The following is a 22,271-nucleotide window of genomic DNA, read 5'->3' as shown; positions in this document are numbered from 1 at the left end:
GGAAGAAATCCTGTCGCACTATCACGTTTGACGAGTTCAAGGCAGCGGTGGGAGAGCTGGCCAGCAAGAGATTCAGGGAGAAAACGGGAGAGGAGGCGGAGGGGGAGGTGTTCAGGATGATTGAGGGGAAGAAACCAGTCATTAAAGGAGTCACGGTAAGGTCCCAAAGCAGCAGGAAATGACACCCAATAGTACTGACGTTACAACAGATATTAATAAATACACCTATACAGACACAGTAAGGTCCCAACGCAGCAGGAAATGACACCCAATAGTACTGACGTTACAACAGATATTAATAAATACACCTATACAGACACAGTAAGGTCCCAACGCAGCAGGAAATGACACCCAATAGTACTGACGTTACAACAGATATTAATAAATACACCTTTTCAGACACAGTAAGGTCCCAACGCAGCAGGAAATGACACCCAATAGTACTGACGTTACAACAGATATTAATAAATACACCTATACAGACACAGTAAGGTCCCAACGCAGCAGGAAATGACACCCAATAGTACTGACGTTACAACAGATATTAATAAATACACCTATACAGACACAGTAAGGTCCCAACGCAGCAGGAAATGACACCCAATAGTACTGACGTTACAACAGATATTAATAAATACACCTTTTCAGACACAGTAAGGTCCCAACGCAGCAGGAAATGACACCCAATAGTACTGACGTTACAACAGATATTAATACATACACCTTTTCAGACACAGTAAGGTCCCAAAGCAGCAGGAAATGACACCCAATAGTACTGACGTTACAACAGATATTAATAAATACACCTATACAGACACAGTAAGGTCCCAACGCAGCAGGAAATGACACCCAATAGTACTGACGTTACAACAGATATTAAAACATACACCTATACAGACACAGTAAGGTCCCAAAGCAGCAGGAAATGACACCCAATAGTACTGACGTTACAACAGATATTAATAAATACACCTATACAGACACAGTAAGGTCCCAACGCAGCAGGAAATGACACCCAATAGTACTGACGTTACAACAGATATTAATAAATACACCTATACAGACACAGTAAGGTCCCAACGCAGCAGGAAATGACACCCAATAGTACTGACGTTACAACAGATATTAATAAATACACCTATACAGACACAGTAAGGTCCCAACGCAGCAGGAAATGACACCCAATAGTACTGACGTTACAACAGATATTAATAAATACACCTATACAGACACAGTAAGGTCCCAACGCAGCAGGAAATGACACCCAATAGTACTGACGTTACAACAGATATTAATAAATACACCTATACAGACACAGTAAGGTCCCAACGCAGCAGGAAATGACACCCAATAGTACTGACGTTACAACAGATATTAATAAATACACCTATACAGACACAGTAAGGTCCCAACGCAGCAGGAAATGACACCCAATAGTACTGACGTTACAACAGATATTAATAAATACACGTATACAGACACAGTACATGATGAATAAATACACGTATACAGACACAGTACATTATGAATAAATACATGTATACAGACAGTACATTATGAATAAATACACGTATACAGACAGTACATTATGAATAAATATACGTATACAGACACAGTACATGATGAATAAATACACGTATACAGACACAGTACATTATGAATAAATACATGTATACAGACAGTACATTATGAATAAATACACGTATACAGACAGTACATTATGAATAAATATACGTATACAGACACAGTACATTATGAATAAATACATGTATACAGACAGTACATTATGAATAAATACACGTATACAGTATATTATGAATAAATACACGTATACAGACACAGTACATTATGAATAAATACACGTATACAGACACAGTACATTATTAATAAATACATGTATACAGACACAGTACATTATGAATAAATACACGTATACAGTACATTATGAATAAATTCACGTATACAGACACAGTACATTATGAATAAATACACATATACAGATACAGTACATTATGAATAAATACACGTATACAGATACAGTACATTATGAATAAATACACGTATACAGACACAGTACATTATGAATAAATACACGTATACAGACACAGTACATTATGAATAAATACACGTATACCGACACAGTACATTATGAATAAATACACGTATACAGACAGTACATTATGAATAAATACACGTATTCAGTACATTATGAATAAATACACGTATACAGAAACAGTACATTATGAATAAATACACGTATACAGACACAGTACATTATGAATAAATACACATATACAGACACAGTACATTATGAATAAATACACGTATACAGACACAGTACATTATGAATAAATACACATATACAGATACAGTACATTATGAATAAATACACGTATTCAGTACATTATGAATAAATACACGTATACAGACACAGTACATTATGAATAAATACACGTATACAGACACAGTACATTATGAATAAATACACGTATACAGACACAGTACATTATGAATAAATACACGTATACAGACACAGTACATTATGAATAAATACACGTATACAGACACAGTACATTATGAATAAATACATGTATACAGACACAGTACATTATGAATAAATACACGTATACAGACACAGTGCATTCGGAAAGTATTCAGACTCTTGACCTTTTCCAAATTTCGTTACGTTACACTTATTCTAAAATTGATTAAAATAAAATACTCAATCTACACACAATACCCCATAATGACAAAGCAAAAAACTGGTTTTTAGAAATGTTTGCAAATCTGTGTGTGTGTGTGTGTGCGTGTGTGTATATATATATATATATATACCCACACACACATATATATATATATATATATATGTATGTGTGTGTGGGTATATATATATATATATAAACTTATTTACATAAGTATTCAGACCCTTTGCTATGAGACTTGAAATTGAGCTCATGTGCATCCTGTTTCCATTGATCATCCTTGAGATGTTTCTACAACTTGATTGGAGTCCACCTGTGGTAAATTCAATTGTTTGGACATGATATGGAAAGGCACACATTTGTCTATATAAGGTCCCACAGTTGACAGTGCATGTCAGAGCAAATTTCAAGCCATGAGGTCAAAGGAATTGTCCGTATAGCTCCGAGACAGGATTGTGTCGAGGCACAGATCTGGAGAAGGGTACCAAAACATTTCTGCAGCATTGAATTTCCCCAGGAACACAGTGACCTTCATCATTCTTAAATGGAAGAAGTTTGGAACCACCAAGACGTCCTAGAACTAGACGCCCAGCCAAACTAAGCAATCTGGGAAGAAGGGCCTTGGTCAGGGAGGTGACCTAGAACCCGATGGTCACTCTGACAGAGCTCCAGAGTTCCTATGTGGAGATGGGAGAACCTTCCAGAAAGACAACCATCTCTGCAGCACTCCACCAATCAGGTCTTTATGGTAGAATGGCCAGACAGAAGCCACTCCTCAGTAAAAGGCCTGACAGCCTGCTTGGAGTTTGCCAAAGGCACCTAAAATAATTTAATATCATGAGAAACAAGATTCTCTGGTCTGATGAAACCAACATTGAACTATTTGGCCTGAATGCCAAGCGTCGCATCAGGAGGAAACCTGATGAAACCTGATCAGGAGGAAACCAAGCATCTTGCTGTGGTTTGTCAGCGAGAGACTAGTCAGGATCGAGGGAAAGATGAACAGAGCAAAGTACAGAGAGATCCTTGATGAAAACCTGCTCCAGAGCACTCAGGACCTCAGACTGAGGCAAATGTTCACCTTCCAACAGGACAACGACCCTAAGCACACAGCCAAGACAATGCAGGAGTGGCTTCAGGACAGGTCTCTGAATGTCCTTGAGTGGCCCAGCCAGAGCCCGGACTTGAACCCGATCGAACATCTCTGGAAAGACCTGAAAATAGCTGTGCAGCAACGCTCCCCATCCAACCTGACAGAGCTTGAGAAGTTCTGCAGTGAAGAATGCGAGAAACTCCCCAAATACAGGTATACCAAGGTTGTAGCGTCATACCCAAGAAGACTTGAGGCTGTAATCGCTACCAAAGGTGCTTCAACAAAGTACTGAGGGTCTGAACACTTATGTATATGTGATATTTCAAAAATAAATTTTTGCTTTGTCATTATGGGGTATTGTGTGTAGGTTGATGAGGGGGAATTTAAAAAAAAATCTATTTTGTGATAAGGCTGTAACTTAACAAAATGTGAAAAAAGTCAAGGGGTCTGAATAATTTCCGAATGCACTGTATGCTACAGACCAATGTAAGTAAACCTTGTCCAAGCCAGAACGGCCCAAAGGGTTCCTGTAGCGTGAGGCATTTTGATGTACCAGTACACCCCCTGGACAGGATGCTCTTGACCACTGTGATGTGTATATAGAAACAACTGCTGGGTATGACTCAGGGTTGCGTCCCAAATGGCACCCTAATCCCTTTATAGTGCACTACTTTTGACCGGGGCCCATAGGGTAGTGCATAGGGTGCTATTTGGGATGGAGTCTTAGAACAAACTCAAATTTCTTTCTGTCCACAGAGAGCGGTGGCTTCTCCGACCGTATCTCGTCTGACGGACACGACCAAGTTCACTGGGTCACACAAGGAGCGTTTTGACGAGAGTGGCCGTGGGAAGGGGAAGGCAGGTCGCGTGGACATGGTGGACACATCGGGGTACGTCGCAGGATACAAACACCTCGGGTCATACGAGAAGAAAGTCACCAAGCCCAACGGGCCCCCTGGAGCCGGGCACTCTGGAGGAGGGCCCCCTGGAGCCGGGCACTCTGGAGGAGGGCCCCCTGGAGCCGGGCACTCTGGAGGAGGGCCCCCTGGAGCCGGGCACTTTGGAGGAGGGCCCCCTGGAGCCGGGCACTCTGGAGGAGGGCCCCCTAGAGCCAAACCAGTGTGAGGAAAATAGAAAGAAACAAACAAACAGAAACACAAGACCAACTACTAGGATAATAATTTTCTAAAGAAAGAACTCCATGAAAGCACAACAAAAAGATAGGATTTCATATGTTCTCACCCATCTTGTTTTCTTTTTGCGAGTGGGATGTTTTGAGTTCCTCTCTTTTTTGTTATGTGTGAGAACTGGAAAACTGTTTACATCAATTTTTACAGCTGGTACATTCCTAACAGATAGCAAGTTACTGCCAAATGTTAAAATGAACCCACCAACCAACAAGGGAAACCAACTGCTCTGCATTTCCTGAAACCTCTTTATTATGATAGGGCCTTGACATCTGTATTATAAGCACTATGAATAACACCATGCCAAGAAAAACACATAAGAGGGAAGAAAGGGTTCGCCAAATTATTTAACAAGATTGCACTTTGCTTAAGATAGGCCAAAGCTTCTTTTCCCATTTTTAGTTGAAGAAATACATCCTTAATTTCATACTTTTTGAGTTAATTGAATGTTTATTGGCATAAACTGGTGAAGTAGATATACTGGTAGGTTGTTATATTGATCAAACCATCTTCAATATCAACTTTCTGCCTTTCCTCTGGTCAATGAAGTCTGCTGTCTTCATCTACTGGCTGTCTGTTCTCCTTTATACTTCATCATAGTTTACACATATTGACGACTACATAGTTTGCCTTCAATTGTTCTTAAAATAACTAAACCTTGAACAGGATATGTAGAAGTTCTGTGTCTTCCTGTCTTTAGCTACGTATATCATATGAATGATGATAACATTTTATTTTTGTTCATTCTACTGTCAGATACCAAGTTTGTTATCTATGAGTCTTAACTTCCCTTTCTTGTGAATCTTGCTTTTATAAACGTTCTGTGACGTTATATCGGTACTGTACCTTATGTATTTACAACACAAGGAGAAGAATAATGCTAGAATTATTTGATATCCTAAGGCCACGTCTTGTCTGGTTCATTCTGAAACCCTCATCAATTATTTACACCCAACATATTAAATAAGATAATAGGTAAATGACCCTGAAATTATTATCTCTAATCATTCATCTAAATCACACACACCGATTTGATAACGCTCCACAGTTTGTTCACACTATGTCGGTTGTACTAGCTGGACCTCTGAAACTAAGAGGTGAGCTGGGTTGTTCAGGTTTGTATTTTGCAATATTTAACTGATTTATATTGCCATCAGATTTCTCTAGTTGTAATATATTGGTGGTAAGAGAGTGTATATTTCTAAACATGTGGCTGCATGGCTTCATTTAAGACACTGACTGCGTTCCTGTTTTTCTTGTCTTGCTGTACCTTATGCATGAAGTCATGGAATGCTACTACTTTACCGTTACCAATAGGAAACAGACAGCATATTTCAGATGTCTCATTTCAACTGCTGTGTTAGTGACTCGGTTATAGTGACTTGCTCTGCTCCTGCCTTCTGGCAGAGTAGTCAGACCAATAGAATTAAAACTAAAACAACTTCACTTTGACAAGAGGACCAAGTTGGGGTTAAATTGTGAGTGTACAGAGACCATAGAGATCCTATAAATGACTATGTATAGACTAAGAATATCAAAGGGGACATTTGTGGTCAAGGAGTTGGGTGACATTATCAGGTGATATTATCATTGACCGTAGATGCTAAAAAATCTATAGCTTGGTGGAACCAGCCTGATCGCTGCGTTCCCTATGAAGTAGAATGATGAACCAGCCTGATCGCTGCGTTCCCTATGAAATAGAATGATGAACCAGCCTGATCGCTGCGTTCACTATGAAATAGAATGATGAACCAGCCTGATCGCTGCGTTCCCTATGAAATAGAATGATGAACCAGCCTGATCGCTGCATTCACTATGAAATAGAATGATGAACCAGCCTGATCGCTGCGTTCCCTATGAAATAGAATGATGAACCAGCCTGATCGCTGCATTCACTATGAAATAGAATGATGAACCAGCCTGATCGCTGCGTTCCCTATGAAATAGAATGATGAACCAGCCTGATCGCTGCATTCACTATGAAATAGAACGATGAACCAGCGATCAGACTGGTTCCACCAGGCTACAAAATCAAATGCCAGCAATTTGAATTGTGTCAAATGGATGCATATCAAACTAGAAGGTTTTACATTCTAAATGAAAAAGACTGCTATGCCATAGATACTACAGTTAGGTACATATGACTAGTGACTTCATCAGTATTGTTTGTGACCCTTGAACTCTTGTCTTTGAAGGTTTAGAGAAACCTTTTTAGTGTAAACACTGTTGTCCTGACACTTTCCACGGCACACATTCAATGGAATACAAAAGGCAGGGTAATATAGTACTGTAATATTTGATGGACATACTGTATGAAGTGAAGGGGATGAACAAAGAAGTAGACTTTTGTAGGACATGTATTTTTCCAGCATAATGACATCCTGTTGCTTTCATACTGGTCACCCTAACTTAGCCTCTGCTGACCAATAAGACTCATGCGTTGATTGAGATCAACACCTGTTAACCAGTGGAATCGTAGTTGCTTTAGTACGATTTGTCTTGTGTGCTTAATGCCAAATACTGTGCACCTTTTCGTGTGGAGAAGCAATACCGTCTTATTTTTTCAAAAAAATAACTTGTTAATGTACTATTATTGTGACCTGGTGCATGCTTTGTGTTTTGGTTATTGTTCTCGAGACCTGTGTTCATGATTTGTAGCATTGTTGAAAATAAAAACGCCCCATCCTGAAGAATCATTGGTGTGTTTTTAATTTCCTCTACTAATCTGATTACTTATTGAGAGGATCAGTTGTCTCTACTGATCTGATTACTTATTGAGAGGATCAGTTGTCTCCTCTACTGATCTGATTACTTATTGAGAGGATCAGTTGTCTCCTCTACTGATCTGATTACTTATTGAGAGGATCAGTTGTCTCCTCTACTGATCTGATGACTTATTGAGAGGATCAGTTGTCTCCTCTACTGATCTGATTACTTATTGAGAGGATCAGTTGTCTCCTCTACTGATCTGATTACTTATTGAGAGGATCAGTTGTCTCCTCTACTGATCTGATTACTTATTGAGAGGATCAGTTGTCTCCTCTACTGATCTGATTACTTATTGAGAGGATCAGTTGTCTCCTCTACTGATCTGATTACTTATTGAGAGGATCAGTTGTCTCTACTGATCTGATGACTTATTGAGAGGATCAGTTGTCTCCTCTACTGATCTGATTACTTATTGAGAGGATCAGTTGTCTCTACTGATCTGATTACCTATTGAGAGGATCAGTTGTCTCCTCTACTGATCTGATTACTTATTGAGAGGATCAGTTGTCTCTACTGATCTGATTACTTATTGAGAGGGTCAGTTGTCTCCTCTACTGATCTGATTACTTATTGAGAGGATCAGTTGTCTCCTCTACTGATCTGATGACTTATTGAGAGGATCAGTTGTCTCCTCTACTGATCTGATTACTTATTGAGAGGATCAGTTGTCTCCTCTACTGATCTGATTACTTATTGAGAGGATCAGTTGTCTCCTACTGATCTGATTACTTATTGAGAGGATCAGTTGTCTCCTCTACTGATCTGATTACTTATTGAGAGGATCAGTTGTCTCCTACTGATCTGATTACTTATTGAGAGGATCAGTTGTCTCCTCTACTGATCTGATTACTTATTGAGAGGATCAGTTGTCTCCTCTACTGATCTGATTACTTATTGAGAGGATCAGTTGTCTCCTCTACTGATCTGATTACTTATTGAGAGGATCAGTTGTCTCCTCTACTGATCTGATTACTTATTGAGAGGATCAGTTGTCTCCTCTACTGATCTGATTACTTATTGAGAGGATCAGTTGTCTCCTCTACTGATCTGATGACTTATTGAGAGGATCAGTTGTCTCCTCTACTGATCTGATGACTTATTGAGAGGATCAGTTGTCTCCTCTACTGATCTGATTACTTATTGAGAGGATCAGTTGTCTCGACTGATCTGATTACTTATTGAGAGGATCAGTTGTCTCCTCTACTGATCTGATGACTTATCGAGAGGATCAGTTGTCTCCTCTACTGATCTGATTACTTATTGAGAGGATCAGTTGTCTCCTCTACTAATCTGATTACTTGAGAGGATCAGTTGTCTCCTCTACTGATCTGATTACTTATTGAGAGGATCAGTTGTATGTTATTACATCCCATCTGGACGGAATCCTTCCTTACATTTTTATATTATTATTAATTGTTTTCCTTGCCAGAAGTTCAGGACCATAAAGGGCACAATAACCACAATTCAAGATCCCCATGCCAGTATGACTGACAAGCTACATTCATACGGAGTTTAAGTGTATGTGTGTTTGAACCCTGAGGCAGAAATAAAGCCCCGGTGCAGATGTAATCTAGAAACATCCATTCCACCTCGGCCGTGATAAGCAGATGGAGAGAAGAAAACGGACCTCAAAACAAGGCTACAGATCTGGCTGGGGGAGGCCTCATCTAGCCACTGATTCTGGAAAGAAATGGTTTCATCCCAACTACATAGGGAATAGGGTGATGAACACCATGCCTGTTCTCCTCATTAATATGTTAGAATAATATATTATCCCCACAATATGTTCTAGACAAGCTAGAACTGACCTCAAGCAGCATTGTGTTTAGTGAAGAAGCCATTTCCCCACTTCAGTTTCCATAAACACAGAGGCAGAAACAGCTTTAACACAATAAATACTTTATCATTTAAACATGTCTAGAGTCATAAATATTGAGATTCAATGTGCAGTGTAAAGGTATGAATACAGTCAGTAAGGAACAGTGTAAAGGTGTGGATAGTCAGTAAGGAACAGTGTATAGGTGTGGATACAGTCAGCAAGGAACATTGTATAGGTGTGGATACAGTCAGCAAGGAACAGTGTAAAGGTGTGGATACAGTCAGTAAGGAACAGTGTAAAGGTGTGGATACAGTCAGAAAGGAACAGTTTAAAGGTGTGGATACAGTCAGAAAGGAACAGTGTAAAGGTGTGGATACAGTCAGTAAGGAACATTGTAAAGGTGTGGATACAGTCAGTAAGGAACATTGTAAAGGTGTGGATACAGTCAGTAAGGAACATTGTAAAGGTGTGGATACAGTCAGTAAGGAACATTGTAAAGGTGTGGATACAGTCAGTAAGGAACATTGTAAAGGTGTGAATACAGTCAGTAAGGAACACTGTAAAGGTGTGGATACAGTCAGTAAGGAACATTGTAAAGGTGTGGATACAGTCAGTCAGGAACATTGTAAAGGTGTGAATACAGTCAGTAAGGAACATTGTAAAGGTGTGGATACAGTCAGTCAGGAACATTGTAAAGGTGTGGATAGTCAGTAAGGAACACTGTAAAGGTGTGAATACAGTCAGAAAGGAACACTGTAAAGGTGTGGATACAGTCAGTAAGGAACATTGTAAAGGTGTGGATACAGTCAGTCAGGAACATTGTAAAGGTGTGAATACAGTCAGTAAGGAACACTGTAAAGGTGTGAATACAGTCAGTAAGGAACACTGTAAAGGTGTGGATACAGTCAGTAAGGAACATTGTAAAGGTGTGGATACAGTCAGTCAGGAACATTGTAAAGGTGTGGATACAGTCAGTAAGGAACACTGTAAAGGTGTGGATACAGTCAGTAAGGAACAGTGTAAAGGTGTGGATACAGTCAGTCAGGAACATTGTAAAGGTGTGTATACAGTCAGTAAGGAACAGTGTAAAGGTGTGGATAGTGGACACAGTAAAAGCATGACGATACACAGAAGTAAAAAATGAGATCAGAGTTAGAGACAAGTTTACATGCTCAACATTAATCCTGCATCAGAAGAACAGTGTAAATGCTGGCAGCAGTGTATATAGAGCTAAGATAAGAGAATCTGGTGCTGGTGCTCGTTCAGCAGGACAACGTTCTGGAACGTTCAGATAGAAATGTAGAACAAACATTCCTCTCTGACATCATGTAAAATAAGGAATTGGCTCTATTCATGACATTTCTATCTGCAATGTTCCATAACGCAATGTTCCTGGACCTTCTCCCTCAGCTCTGATACCCTCTTCCTCAGCTCCTCCACCTCTGCCTGCTTCTCTGGAGAGAAGGACACATGGACCACAGTTAGTTAGCACATACAGATCCATATGGGCCACAGTTAGCACATGATGCTAGCAGCAATACAGATCCACATGGACCATAGTTAGCACAGGATGCTAGCAGCAATACAGATCCACATGGGCCACGGTTAGCACATGATGCTAGCAGCAATACAGATCCACATGGGCCACGGTTAGCACATGATGCTAGCAGCAATACAGATCCACATGGACCATAGTTAGCACATGATGCTAGCATCAATACAGACCCACATGGACTACAGTTATTTAGCAACATCAACGGATATAACAACAACAGACTAAATCAAATCCAATCCGTCACGTGGTGAACACTGCCTTGAAATATGCATGTTTAACTGTTGTACGAATCTTAAGAGATTTATGGAACATCTTGCAATACTCTTACATGTGCTCTACGTCATGGTTACACGTGCTCTACGTCACGGTTACACGTGCTCTACGTCACGGTTACACGTGCTCTACGTCACGGTTACACGTGCTCTACGTCACGGTTACACGTGCTCTACGTCACGGTTACACGTGCTCTACGTCACGGTTACACGTGCTCTACGTCACGGTTACACGTGCTCTACGTCACGGTTACACGTGCCCTACGTCACGGTTACACGTGCTCTACGTCACGGTTACACGTGCTCTACGTCACGGTTACACGTGCTCTACGTCACGGTTACACGTGGCCTACGTCACGGTTACACGTGCCCTACGTCGCGGTTACACGTGCCCTACGTCACGGTTACACGTGCTCTACGTCACGGTTACACGTGCTCTACGTCACGGTCAGATTCTGCCCAGTACAGTGACCACTGACCAGGAATATCAAAAAGCTGCTGCTTTTTCACTCACCACATATCTCAGTGTTTGGTGAACTTTTCATCATAGAGTTGAGATATTGTTTTTCTAATCTGATCATCTGCTTCTGTAGAGAGACGTTATCCTCCAATAGTATCCTCAGCTGCTCATTCAAACTGTCCTGCAATCAATCAATCAATCAGACATTGAAGATAATTCCATCCATCCATTTATTCTTAACTCTTTGTGGATTTAGGGTCTCGTGCCTTTCAAACATGAGGTAATATCATTGAAGATGCTGCTTTGAACAGTCTGAAGCTTACAACAGAGATGTGTGCTTCCTCCAGCTGTGTAGTTAGTCTATGGGTCTCTGTCCTGTGGTCTTGGTCTCGTATCTCTGCCTGCTCCTTCAGCTCTTCAACGTTCCCTCTCAACGTCCTGACCTCAGCTTCTCCACTGGAGATGTCTTGTTCCATCATGGACAGGATCTGGACTGCCTGAGCTGGAGGTAGGTCAGATACATACTATCAGGGGCAGATTCTCCTTTAAGCAGGTAAGCTACACAGTACATGGGGGTTTCATACTCACAGAGGAAGTTGTTGTCATGGTGCAGTGGCCTCTCCCCTGTCCAGTGCTTGTCCACTAGGCTCAGCAGCATCTCCATTGGTTTCCTATAGCTTCCCTAGGAGACAGATTTGATACAATTACAAAAGACTGGTTATAATGAACAGTAAGATCTACGATGAATGAATGGTACTGTAGAGATAGGTGGGTTATCTCTAGGATGAATGAATGATACTGTAGGGATAGGTGGGTTTTCTCTAGGATGAATGAATGGTACTGTAGGGATAGGTGGGTTTTCTCTAGGGTGAATGAATGGTACTGTAGAGATAGGTGGGTTATCTCTAGGGTGAATGAATGGTACTGTAGAGATAGGTGGGTTTTCTCTAGGGTGAATGAATGGTACTGTAGAGATAGGTGGGTTTTCTCTAGGGTGAATGAATGGTACTGTAGGGATAGGTGGGTTTTCTCTAGGATGAATGAATGGTACTGTAGGGATAGGTGGGTTTTCTCTAGGTGGGTTATCTCTAGGGTGAATGAATGATACTGTAGAGATAGGTGGGTTTTCTCTAGGGTGAATGAATGGTACTGTAGAGATAGGTGGGTTTTCTCTAGGATGAATGAATGGTACTGTAGAGATAGGTGGGTTTTCTCTACGATGAATGAATGGTACTGTAGAGATAGGTGGGTTTTCTCTAGGGTGAATGAATGGTACTGTAGAGATAGGTGGGTTTTCTCTAGGGTGAATGAATGGTACTGTAGGGATAGGTGGGTTTTCTCTAGGATGAATGAATGATACTGTAGGGATAGGTGGGTTTTCTCTAGGATGAATGAATGGTACTGTAGGGATAGGTGGGTTTTCTCTAGGGTGAATGAATGGTACTGTAGAGATAGGTGGGTTTTCTCTAGGGTGAATGAATGGTACTGTAGATATAGGTGGGTTTTCTCTAGGGTGAATGAATGGTACTGTAGAGATAGGTGGGTTATCTCTAGGGTGAATGAATGGTACTGTAGGGATAGGTGGGTTATCTCTAGGGTGAATGAATGGTACTGTAGAGATAGGTGGGTTTTCTCTAGGGTGAATGAATGGTACTGTAGAGATAGGTGGGTTTTCTCTAGGGTGAATGAATGGTACTGTAGAGATAGGTGGGTTTTCTCTAGGATGAATGAATGGTACTGTAGGGATAGGTGGGTTTTCTCTAGGGTGAATGAATGGTACTGTAGAGATAGGTGGGTTTTCTCTAGGATGAATGAATGGTACTGTAGAGATAGGTGGGTTATCTCTAGGGTGAATGAATGGTACTGTAGGGATAGGTGGGTTATCTCTAGGGTGAATGAATGGTACTGTAGAGATAGGTGGGTTTTCTCTAGGGTGAATGAATGGTACTGTAGAGATAGGTGGGTTTTCTCTAGGGTGAATGAATGGTACTGTAGAGATAGGTGGGTTATCTCTAGGATGAATGAATGGTACTGTAGAGATAGGTGGGTTTTCTCTAGGGTGAATGAATGGTACTGTAGAGATAGGTGGGTTTTCTCTAGGATGAATGAATGGTACTGTAGAGATAGGTGGGTTATCTCTAGGATGAATGAATGGTACTGTAGAGATAGGTGGGTTTTCTCTAGGGTGAATGAATGGTACTGTAGGGATAGGTGGGTTATCTCTAGGATGAATGAATGGTACTGTAGAGATAGGTGGGTTTTCTCTAGGGTGAATGAATGGTACTGTAGGGATAGGTGGGTTATCTCTAGGATGAATGAATGGTACTGTAGAGATAGGTGGGTTTTCTCTAGGATGAATGAATGATACTGTAGGGATAGGTGGGTTATCTCTAGGGTGAATGAATGATACTGTAGGGATAGGTGGGTTATCTCTCTGAAACATCTCACCTTCTGTTGCTTGGCATGTTTCTGTGGTGAGGTGGAGCCCCCTACTGTCTGCTGGGTGTTATGGTAGGACAGTCTGGGAGGGTGCAGGATGGGGTTGGTGGCATCAGACCTACTGGGACAGGGACTTCTTGGACTTGGGGGGCGGATCTTCACTAAGGAAGACTTATGCTGGTCAACTTGATCTAAAGGAGGATAAAGCCAGTGCAACACACTCAGAATGTTGTATTAGGCCATTCATGCCACCTGATTTGTGTGACAGCGGTGACAGAGAGGATATTCAGAGTGTGATCTCACCAGGGTGAGGGGTGAAGTGGCCCTTGGCTGTGACTCTCAGGTGTTTGGGGAGTTTCTCTCGCTCCTCCCGTCCAGAGCTAGTCCTGCTGTGTTTCTCTACACGGGGGTTAAAGGTTACCCTCGGCCCCTTCAACGAGGAGGAAGAACCTTTCCTTCGAGATCCTTCTCTTAAACGTAGACCATTGGACTGGGAATGACAAGCTGATCATAATGAAAATAAAATATGCGCATTTTATACTGAAGGCTTGTTTGCTCACTTGAAAAAGGTAGACCATAATGAATGTAACTAGTTAAACATACAATTCATCAAGTACTGAATGAAATCAATTAAGGGTAAATCTCTGAAATCTTTCCATAAATGTGCAAAATCCCCCATGTTCCTAGGGAAAACTAAAGACCACTTGTCTCCCCCTGGTGGACTGTCCCTACATTAACAGTCATGGTGTACATCACGCTCTAATACCACGCCATACTGTCATTTGTCAATGTAAAAAAAATGATGTACTATTCTGTGATCAAACAACATAAACTCACACTCCTCTTTGATCTGATGATAGAGCTGGGACTCTGGCTCCTTGTGGAAAGAGCCAGTAAGGAACAGAGGTTGACTATGGTCCCAGTTGCTCTTAGCAACAAGGTTCAACACTAGGTCATCGTTGTCATCCAGGACAGAGAGCTTCTTGACCAGGCGATTTACTGAGGCCATCCTCGGCTTACTGCTGCTATAAAACACCAATCAAACACTTATTACATCAACACATAGCACTACTAGAAGAATATTGTGTAATACAATCTATAACACTGTAATGTGACCGTTGTTACACTGTACACACTATTGGAAACAATGCCACAAAGAACAGTTTACTTGTTAAATAAAATTAAATCTGAAGTTTGTCTTTCCGGATGTTTTCTAATAATACAAATCAATATCTAATGCAGACAAGAGACCTTGGTGTGGAAACAAGACCTCCTGACATTAGTAATCTGGTGTCTGTAACACTGTAGAGTATGTAGAGTACAGTACCTCTGGTCAGTGATGTCTAACACTGTAGAGTACAGTACCTCTGGTCAGTGATGTCTAACACTGTAGAGTACAGTACCTCTGGTCAGTGATGTCTAACACTGTAGAGTACAGTACCTCTGGTCAGGGATGTCTGTCTCCGAGGAGCTCGTCTGTTGGGGTCCGATCACAGAGTCTGAGGAGAAATGCATGATTGAAGCTCTTCTCTCACGGTCCCTGACTGGACAGTCATCTGCAGGAAAAAACAATAAGAAAACAGACATCAAATGTCAGATTGGGAAGAAGAACTATCTAACAGAAATATCATTGGACAGCCAATCGGACTCAAAATGAAAATATGGTAGCTATAGGTACCAAGCGTGCGAAGGTTGGACAGTGCGTGCACCAAGTACAGGCGGTAGTGTGGATCTGTTTTAGCCAGAGGGTTGAGCCTCAGGTCCAGCTCTCTCAGAGCAGTCAGCTGGCAGAGCACTTTGACCTCCTGAAGGGAGGGGATGTTGTTGTAGTACAAGTTCAGCCTCTCCAGCCTCTTCAAGTGTTGGACCCCCTATAGATGAACAAACATAGAAAGAAACAAATAGGGGTGGGTATCATTTGTGGAACATTCCAACAGGAATCTGTTCCAAAAACGTTGTAAATAACAAGGCTGCCAACAAAAAATGCATACAAAGTTGTATAGAGGCATAATAAGATACCGGGTAGGGAGTGGGCTATTTCATTACGTTTTTCACTCACCACGTTTATTCCCGAAAAATGTCTGTCCTCACTCTGGTAGCCTATGGACAAACATTAAGAATAAGCTATGTGGTGAGTTGATGCCTATTCGGCAGCTAGTTACCTAGGTGACTTGATCGTGCTACTTTGTATGCGTTGTTTGTTGGCAACCTTGTACTTTACAAAGTTTTTGAAACAGATTCCTGTTGGAACTTTCCACAAACTATACCCACCCAAACAAATGTGACTTACACATTCAGTGTATGTCCCAAATGGTGCCCTATTCCCTACATAGTGAACTACTTTTGCCCAGAGCCCTGGTTAAAAGTAGTGCACTATATAGGGAATAATATGTAATAGAGTACCATTATGGATGCAAAAAGATCTACACATTCAGACTTCAGTCACCATTTCACCATGTACTGAATACACATTTGTCTGTTGAGAGACATCTCACCTCGACAGAGATGAGTGCATTACAGGAGAGGTTCAGGGTTTTCAAACGGACAAAGTTCTTTAGTGAGATTCCCAGATGTCTGATTTTCTCCTTGTATGATCCTGGGAGGCTCAGTGATCTCACATCCGCTGTAAAGTGGTCATGAATGTTAGTAGCCAGCAATCAAAGTAGAGTAGTTGGGTAGTTGTAGACCCACGGTAACGCTGGCCATCTTTCGCTAGATAGCTACCTGTGGCCAGATAAATTCAAAGCACTGTTTAGCCAGATAGCCTAGCAGGCGAGCTAACGTTAGCATTAAGCATAGTCTCTGTGCGTCAGTTAGCTATTAATGGAAGTTAGTTTAAAACTGGTTTTAAATCAAACTAATCATACATCTAGGCTACCAACTTACAAGCTATAAGTTAAGTGTCAAATATATTACCAAGGCAATGGTGATTTAGATGTAGCTTCTCTCGTATCCACTGCTCTGTTACTGTTGTCAACAGCGCCGCCATATTTTTCGAATTTGGTGGAAGATCGAGCTGAGCATGCGCAGTTCTTTAAGGTCTGGGAACGCCCACATCCTGGTACTGTTTGCCTCACGTGTTCAAACAAGCGGAACAGAGACAGGTAAGGTTGAATGTTAACCGATATTTTTCAGCTCACATATTAGTTTCAATCTTGACTTTGGTCATTATTAACGTGGTTACTAACCTGAAACATAGCTGTTTAGAATGTTAACACTGTACACATAGCTACGGTGCAAGACAAGTATACTAGCTTACTTTCAACAGTGTTTTCTCAACTTTGGTATGGTATTCAACAGTTTACTTGCAGATATGTGAAAACGTCTTCTCTTTCACAAATCCCACTCAGTCTCTTCATATCAAATGAACAGTGTGGTCCTCCAACTGTAGCTTTGGATTTGAGTCAAGACCAATGGCAGGCTGTCTGACAGAGTTGATCACAGCATGTTCCAACCTCACACTGTCAGTCTCTGCCCTGTACACAGCATATCAGCTCTTCAAGGTAATTTTGGGATATATTGGTGTTTCACTTGAGTGTAACTCTTGTGTACCATTAAACCATTCTTCACCCCTTTGCCACTGATTATTGTCATGACTCTCTTTCTCCTCACCCTGACTGTTCCCTCATCTCCCTCTTTCTCTTGTAGGACCACAGAGCTCCAGCGGTGGGTTTCTTTCTGCTTGGTCTCTCCTCAGGCCTCTGCACCCTGCCTCTCTCCTTCAGCCCATACCTGACGTCTGTACAGGGGGACCTGGAGTGGGCCGGCGAGGTCCTGGCTCCACCGCTGGTCTCCTTCGGCTTCCTGTGGCTCAGCGAAGACCGCAACACAGCCAACATCCTCCTTATTGGCTCAGCTCTCCTCCCGGTGCTCTGCGATTGGCTGTCAGCGGACGAGTTGATGCTGATGTCACGCTGTCTGGCGCTGTCTGCCATCTCCTGTTCGCTCACTGTGTGTCTGTTTGCGGGAAACGCTGTCGGGGCCCTGGCCAGTGTGGCCCTCAGCCTGCCCCAAATGGTGGCCCCCAGGGTGGGGGTCAAGACTCTGGCTCCCCTTGTCTCTCCAGGGGCCACTGTGGGACTGCTTAAGTGGCTCCTGAAGGGCTCCATGGCAGTAGGGTGCTGGGCCTCTGAGAAGGCACTTAGCAAGTACCTGTTGGAACTGAAGGAACTGGACTCACCATTTTAACTTATTACCACTGTAACACAGGGTTTCCCCAAACTCAGTCCTCAGGACCCCGGGGTTTAGTTTCTTTCCTTAGCACTACACAGCTTATTCAAATAATCATCTAATCATACAGCTTTGATCATTTCAATCAGCCTTGTAGTGTTTGGGCAAAAACCAAAACATGCACCCCTTGGAGTCCCGAGCATCGAGTTTGGGAAACGCTACTGTAACAGTTACTGACTGTCTGAACAGTTCAACATTGATGCTGTTGACCCGGATCACTGGTTGCTGCGGAAAAGGAGGAGGTTGAAAGGGGGGTGAGTGTAACGGATGTGAAATGGCTAGCTAGTTAGCGGGTACGCGCTACTAGCGTTTCAATCAGTTACGTCACTTGCTCTGAAACCTAGAAGTAGTGTTGCACCTTGCTCTGCAAGGGCCGCGGCCTTTGTGGCGCGATGGGTAACGATGCTTCGTGGGCGACCGTTGTTGATGTGTGCAGAAGGTCCCTGGTTCGCGCCCGTGTCGGGGCGAGGGGACGGTTTAAAGTTATACTGTTACACACTCAAAATGGCTTGGTGCACTCAAAATGGCGTCATTGACTTAAATGAGCAAGCTTGTTCTACTTATTCTAGTACTGTGGCTTGCCTTTGATCTGTAGCCAATAACCTTTCCAATTCCTCCTGGCCAATAACCTTTCCAATTCCTCCTGGCCAATGACCTTTCCAATTCCTCCTGGCCAATGACCTTTCCAATTCCTACTGGCCAATGACCTTTCCAATTCCTCCTGGCCAATGACCTTTCCAATTCCTCCTGGCCAATGACCTTTCCAATTCCTCCTGGCCAATGACCTTTCCAATTCCTCCTGGCCAATGACCTTTCCAATTCCTCCTGGCCAATAACCTTTCCAATTCCTACTGGCCAATAACCTTTCCAAAGAGATTATCCATATGATCCATATAATGATGCCAGTCTGCCAACTTGGAGGTCACATGATCCACCATTGGGACACGTGTCTCTTGCCAGTGTGTGAGCACTGGGCGTTGTTCTACTTGTTCAGCTTATTGTCATGGCCAGGGAGCTCTGCTCTGTTATCATAGTACTTTCATCTATGCAAATCGAAGAAGCACTGGTGTCTAATTCTAAAACTGTAAAACATTATTGATGATATTAGTAACAGCGGTTAATAACATTTTATGTGCTAAAATATTGATTTGCTAAAGTATCAACAAAAGGAGTAGTGCTTGGATCTAACGCTTGTATGTACTGATTGTCATGGGTCACTAATACTCCCAACCTCTTTTACACCGCATATTAGAACGTCTAATTCATCTATGGATGTAGATTTACAGGACAGTGTAATTACCAATTGGCTATAAAAGATTCTATCTGCTTACTCTGTAGAAATATCCTCCCAACGGTGGCTCTATAAGGAGGATGGAAGTGCCTTCCAGACTTTTATTACTGTCTTTGTCTATGAGTGTGCCTCCCAAACAACACCCTATTACCTATGTAGTGCACTACTTTTAATCAGAGCCCATTTTGGGAATAGGGTGGCATTTTGAGGCACACTCTGGTTGAACCCGGGCTGGCTTGACTTCAGTGTCTTGTCCTACGATGAGCACCAAACAGCTTGTACTAGACTATGCTCACTGTGAAGCCAATGTCATTGACACACAGGACACGTTTGAGAGCCGATAGCTTTAGTGCCTGAACATGGCCGGGGTACCAAAACAGTCAGGGCTGCGATCCAAATGACAGCCTATCCCCGATATAGTGCACTTCTTTTGACCAGAGCTCGATATGGGCCCTGGTCAAAAGTAGTGCACTATAAAGGGAATAGGGTGCCATTTGGGACGCAGCCCTAAGTCCCCTCAGATTCAGGATCCTGTTCATTCTGCAGCCTCAGCAGATAGCTACAGTGAGATTTAACTAGATACATCTGCAGTGTTCACACCACTAACACTATGGATCTATATTCATTGATTCTTCAGATATACTACATATTATATCCACTTACTGTCCATAATGTCTATACAATAAGGGTTCTTCTTTATTTTTACTATTTTATACATTGTAGAATAATAGTGAAGACATCAAAACTATGAAATAACACATATGGAATCATGTAGTAACCAAAAAAAAGTGTTAAACAAATCAAAATATATTTTATATTTGAGATTCTTCAAAGTAGCCACCCTTTGCCTTGATGACAGCTTTGCACACTCTTGGCATTCTCTAAAACAGCTTCATGAGGTACATTTCAATTAGCAGGTGTGCACATATTATGGCAAGAATCCTCAAATAAGCAAAGAGAAATGACAGTCCATCATTACTTTAAGACATGAAGGTCAGTCAATCAGCATAATTTCAATAACTTTTAAAGTTTCTTCCAAGTGCAGTCGCAAAAACCATAAAGCACTATGATGAAACTGGCTCTCATGAGGACCGCCACAGGAAAGGAAGACCCAGTTACCTCTGCTGCAGAGCATAAGTTCATTAGAGTTACCAGCCTCAGAAATTGCAGCCCAAATAAATGCTTTACAAAGTAATAGACACATCTCAACATCAACTGTTCAGAGGAGACTGTGTGAATCAGGCCTTCATGGTCGAATTGCTGCAAAGAAACCACCACTAAAGGACACCAGTAAGAAAAAGAGACTTGCTTGGGCCAAGAAACACGAGCAATGGACATTAGACTGGTGGAAATCTGTCCATTGGTCTGAGATTTTTGGTTCCAACCGCTGTGTCTTTCTGAGACGCAGAGTAGGTGAACTAATTATATCCGCATGTGTGGTTCCCACCGTGAAGCATGGAGGAGGAGGTGCTTTGCTGGTGACACTGTTTGTGATTTATTTAGAATTCAAGGCACATTTAACCAGCATGGCTACAACAGCATTCTGCAGCGATATGCGATCCCATTTGGTTTGCGCTTAGTGGGACTATCATTTGTTTTTCAACAGGACAATGATCCAACACACCTCCAGGCTGTGTAAGGGCTATTTGACCAAGAAGGAGAGTGATGGAGTGCTGCATCAGATGACTTGGCCTCCACAATCACCCGACCTCAACCCAATTGAGATGGTTTGGGATGAGTTGGACCGCCGAGTAAAAGAAAAGCAGCCAACAAGTGCTCAGCTTATGTGGGAACTCCTTCAAGACTGTTGGAAAAGCATTCCAGGTGAAGCTGGTTGAGAGAATGCCAAGATTGTGCGAAACTGTCATCAAAGCAAAGGGTGGCTATTTGAAGAATATCAATTATAAAATATATTTTGATTTGTTTTTCCTAGCCACCGTGCTTCTACACCTGCATTGCTTGCTGTTTGGGGTTTTAGGCTGGGTTTCTGTACAGCACTTTGAGATATCAGCTGATGTAAGAAGGGCTTTATAAATAGATTTGATTTATCACTTTTTTGGTTACTACGTGATTCCATATGTGTTTTTTCATAGTTGTGATGTTTTCACTATTATTCTACAATGTAGAAAATAGGAAAAATAAAGAAAAACCCTGGAATGAGTAGGTGTGTCCAAATATTTGACTGGTATTGTATATATATATATATTTATACTCTGGACTCCGACATTACTCATCCTAATATTTCAATATTTTTATTTTTTATTTTTGAACTTTTAGATTTGTGTGTATTGTTAGATATTACTCCACTGTTGGAACTAGGAACACAAGCATTTCACTACAACCGCATTAATATCTGCTAAATATGTGTACCCAACCAATAAAATTATATTTGATACTAGTTGGAGGATTGTGCATTGATTTCGGGATGCTAATTGGTTAACCCTCTGTGTAAGT

At 41.8% G+C, this 22,271-nt stretch overlaps 3 protein-coding genes across 10 annotated transcripts in view; 2 read left to right on the top strand and 1 right to left on the bottom strand.

Moving 5' to 3' along the window:
• Positions 1-7,678, top strand: part of LOC139572984 (tubulin polymerization-promoting protein) — a 41,145-nt gene extending 33,467 nt beyond the window's left edge. For all 4 annotated transcript variants that reach the window (XM_071395921.1, XM_071395919.1, XM_071395922.1 and 1 more), the window contains exons 4-5: positions 2-155; positions 4,552-7,678. In XM_071395921.1, coding sequence (XP_071252022.1) covers positions 2-155; positions 4,552-4,920 — 523 coding nt within the window. In that variant the 3' untranslated portion in view covers positions 4,921-7,678. The remainder of the gene's footprint in view (position 1; positions 156-4,551) is intronic.
• Positions 7,679-9,629: 1,951 nt separating this feature from the next.
• Positions 9,630-17,357, bottom strand: cep72 (centrosomal protein 72). Of its 5 annotated transcripts, none has more exons than XM_071395902.1 (11): positions 17,213-17,357; positions 16,792-16,919; positions 15,975-16,167; positions 15,738-15,852; positions 15,134-15,321; positions 14,600-14,800; positions 14,306-14,487; positions 12,446-12,539; positions 12,181-12,359; positions 11,912-12,038; positions 9,630-11,024 (listed from the first exon to the last, which is right to left on the bottom strand). In XM_071395902.1, exons 1-11 carry the CDS (start codon positions 17,283-17,285, stop codon positions 10,933-10,935), a joined length of 1,572 nt encoding a protein of 523 aa, XP_071252003.1. In that variant the 5' UTR covers positions 17,286-17,357; the 3' UTR covers positions 9,630-10,932. The 5 variants fall into 5 exon arrangements, with proteins under 5 accessions (XP_071252003.1, XP_071252001.1, XP_071252002.1 ...); XM_071395900.1 differs by having other exon boundaries at positions 9,630-11,019; XM_071395901.1 differs by having other exon boundaries at positions 9,630-11,019; positions 15,134-15,318.
• On the top strand, positions 17,293-22,215 carry LOC139572980 (transmembrane protein 276-like). Its single transcript, XM_071395906.1, has 3 exons — positions 17,293-17,400; positions 17,688-17,799; positions 17,945-22,215. The coding sequence occupies exons 2-3, from the start codon at positions 17,710-17,712 to the stop codon at positions 18,482-18,484; spliced, it is 630 nt and encodes a 209-aa protein (XP_071252007.1). The 5' UTR covers positions 17,293-17,400; positions 17,688-17,709; the 3' UTR covers positions 18,485-22,215.
• Positions 22,216-22,271: the final 56 nt, after the last annotated feature.

This window comes from Salvelinus alpinus, chromosome 4 (assembly GCF_045679555.1).
Source record: "Salvelinus alpinus chromosome 4, SLU_Salpinus.1, whole genome shotgun sequence".
Taxonomy (NCBI): Eukaryota; Metazoa; Chordata; class Actinopteri; order Salmoniformes; family Salmonidae; genus Salvelinus; species Salvelinus alpinus.
The sequence above is the reverse complement of the archived record's forward strand: the minus strand, read 5'-3'. Positions and strand labels throughout refer to the sequence as shown.

Bases quoted from the DNA above. Each gene is read 5' to 3' on its own strand.
- cep72 (XM_071395900.1), bottom strand. From the start codon at position 17,285: ATGGCGGCGCTGTTGACAACAGTAACAGAGCAGTGGATACGAGAGAAG. The intron at 14,801-15,133 runs GTGAGTTTATGT...CATTATGATCAG, and splicing joins TCATCAGATCAAAGAGGAGT to CTTGTCATTCCCAGTCCAAT. The intron at 12,360-12,445 runs GTGAGTATGAAA...ACCTACCTCCAG, and splicing joins CCATGACAACAACTTCCTCT to CTCAGGCAGTCCAGATCCTG.
- LOC139572980 (XM_071395906.1), top strand. From the start codon at position 17,710: ATGGCAGGCTGTCTGACAGAGTTGATCACAGCATGTTCCAACCTCACA. The intron at 17,800-17,944 runs GTAATTTTGGGA...TTTCTCTTGTAG, and splicing joins CAGCATATCAGCTCTTCAAG to GACCACAGAGCTCCAGCGGT.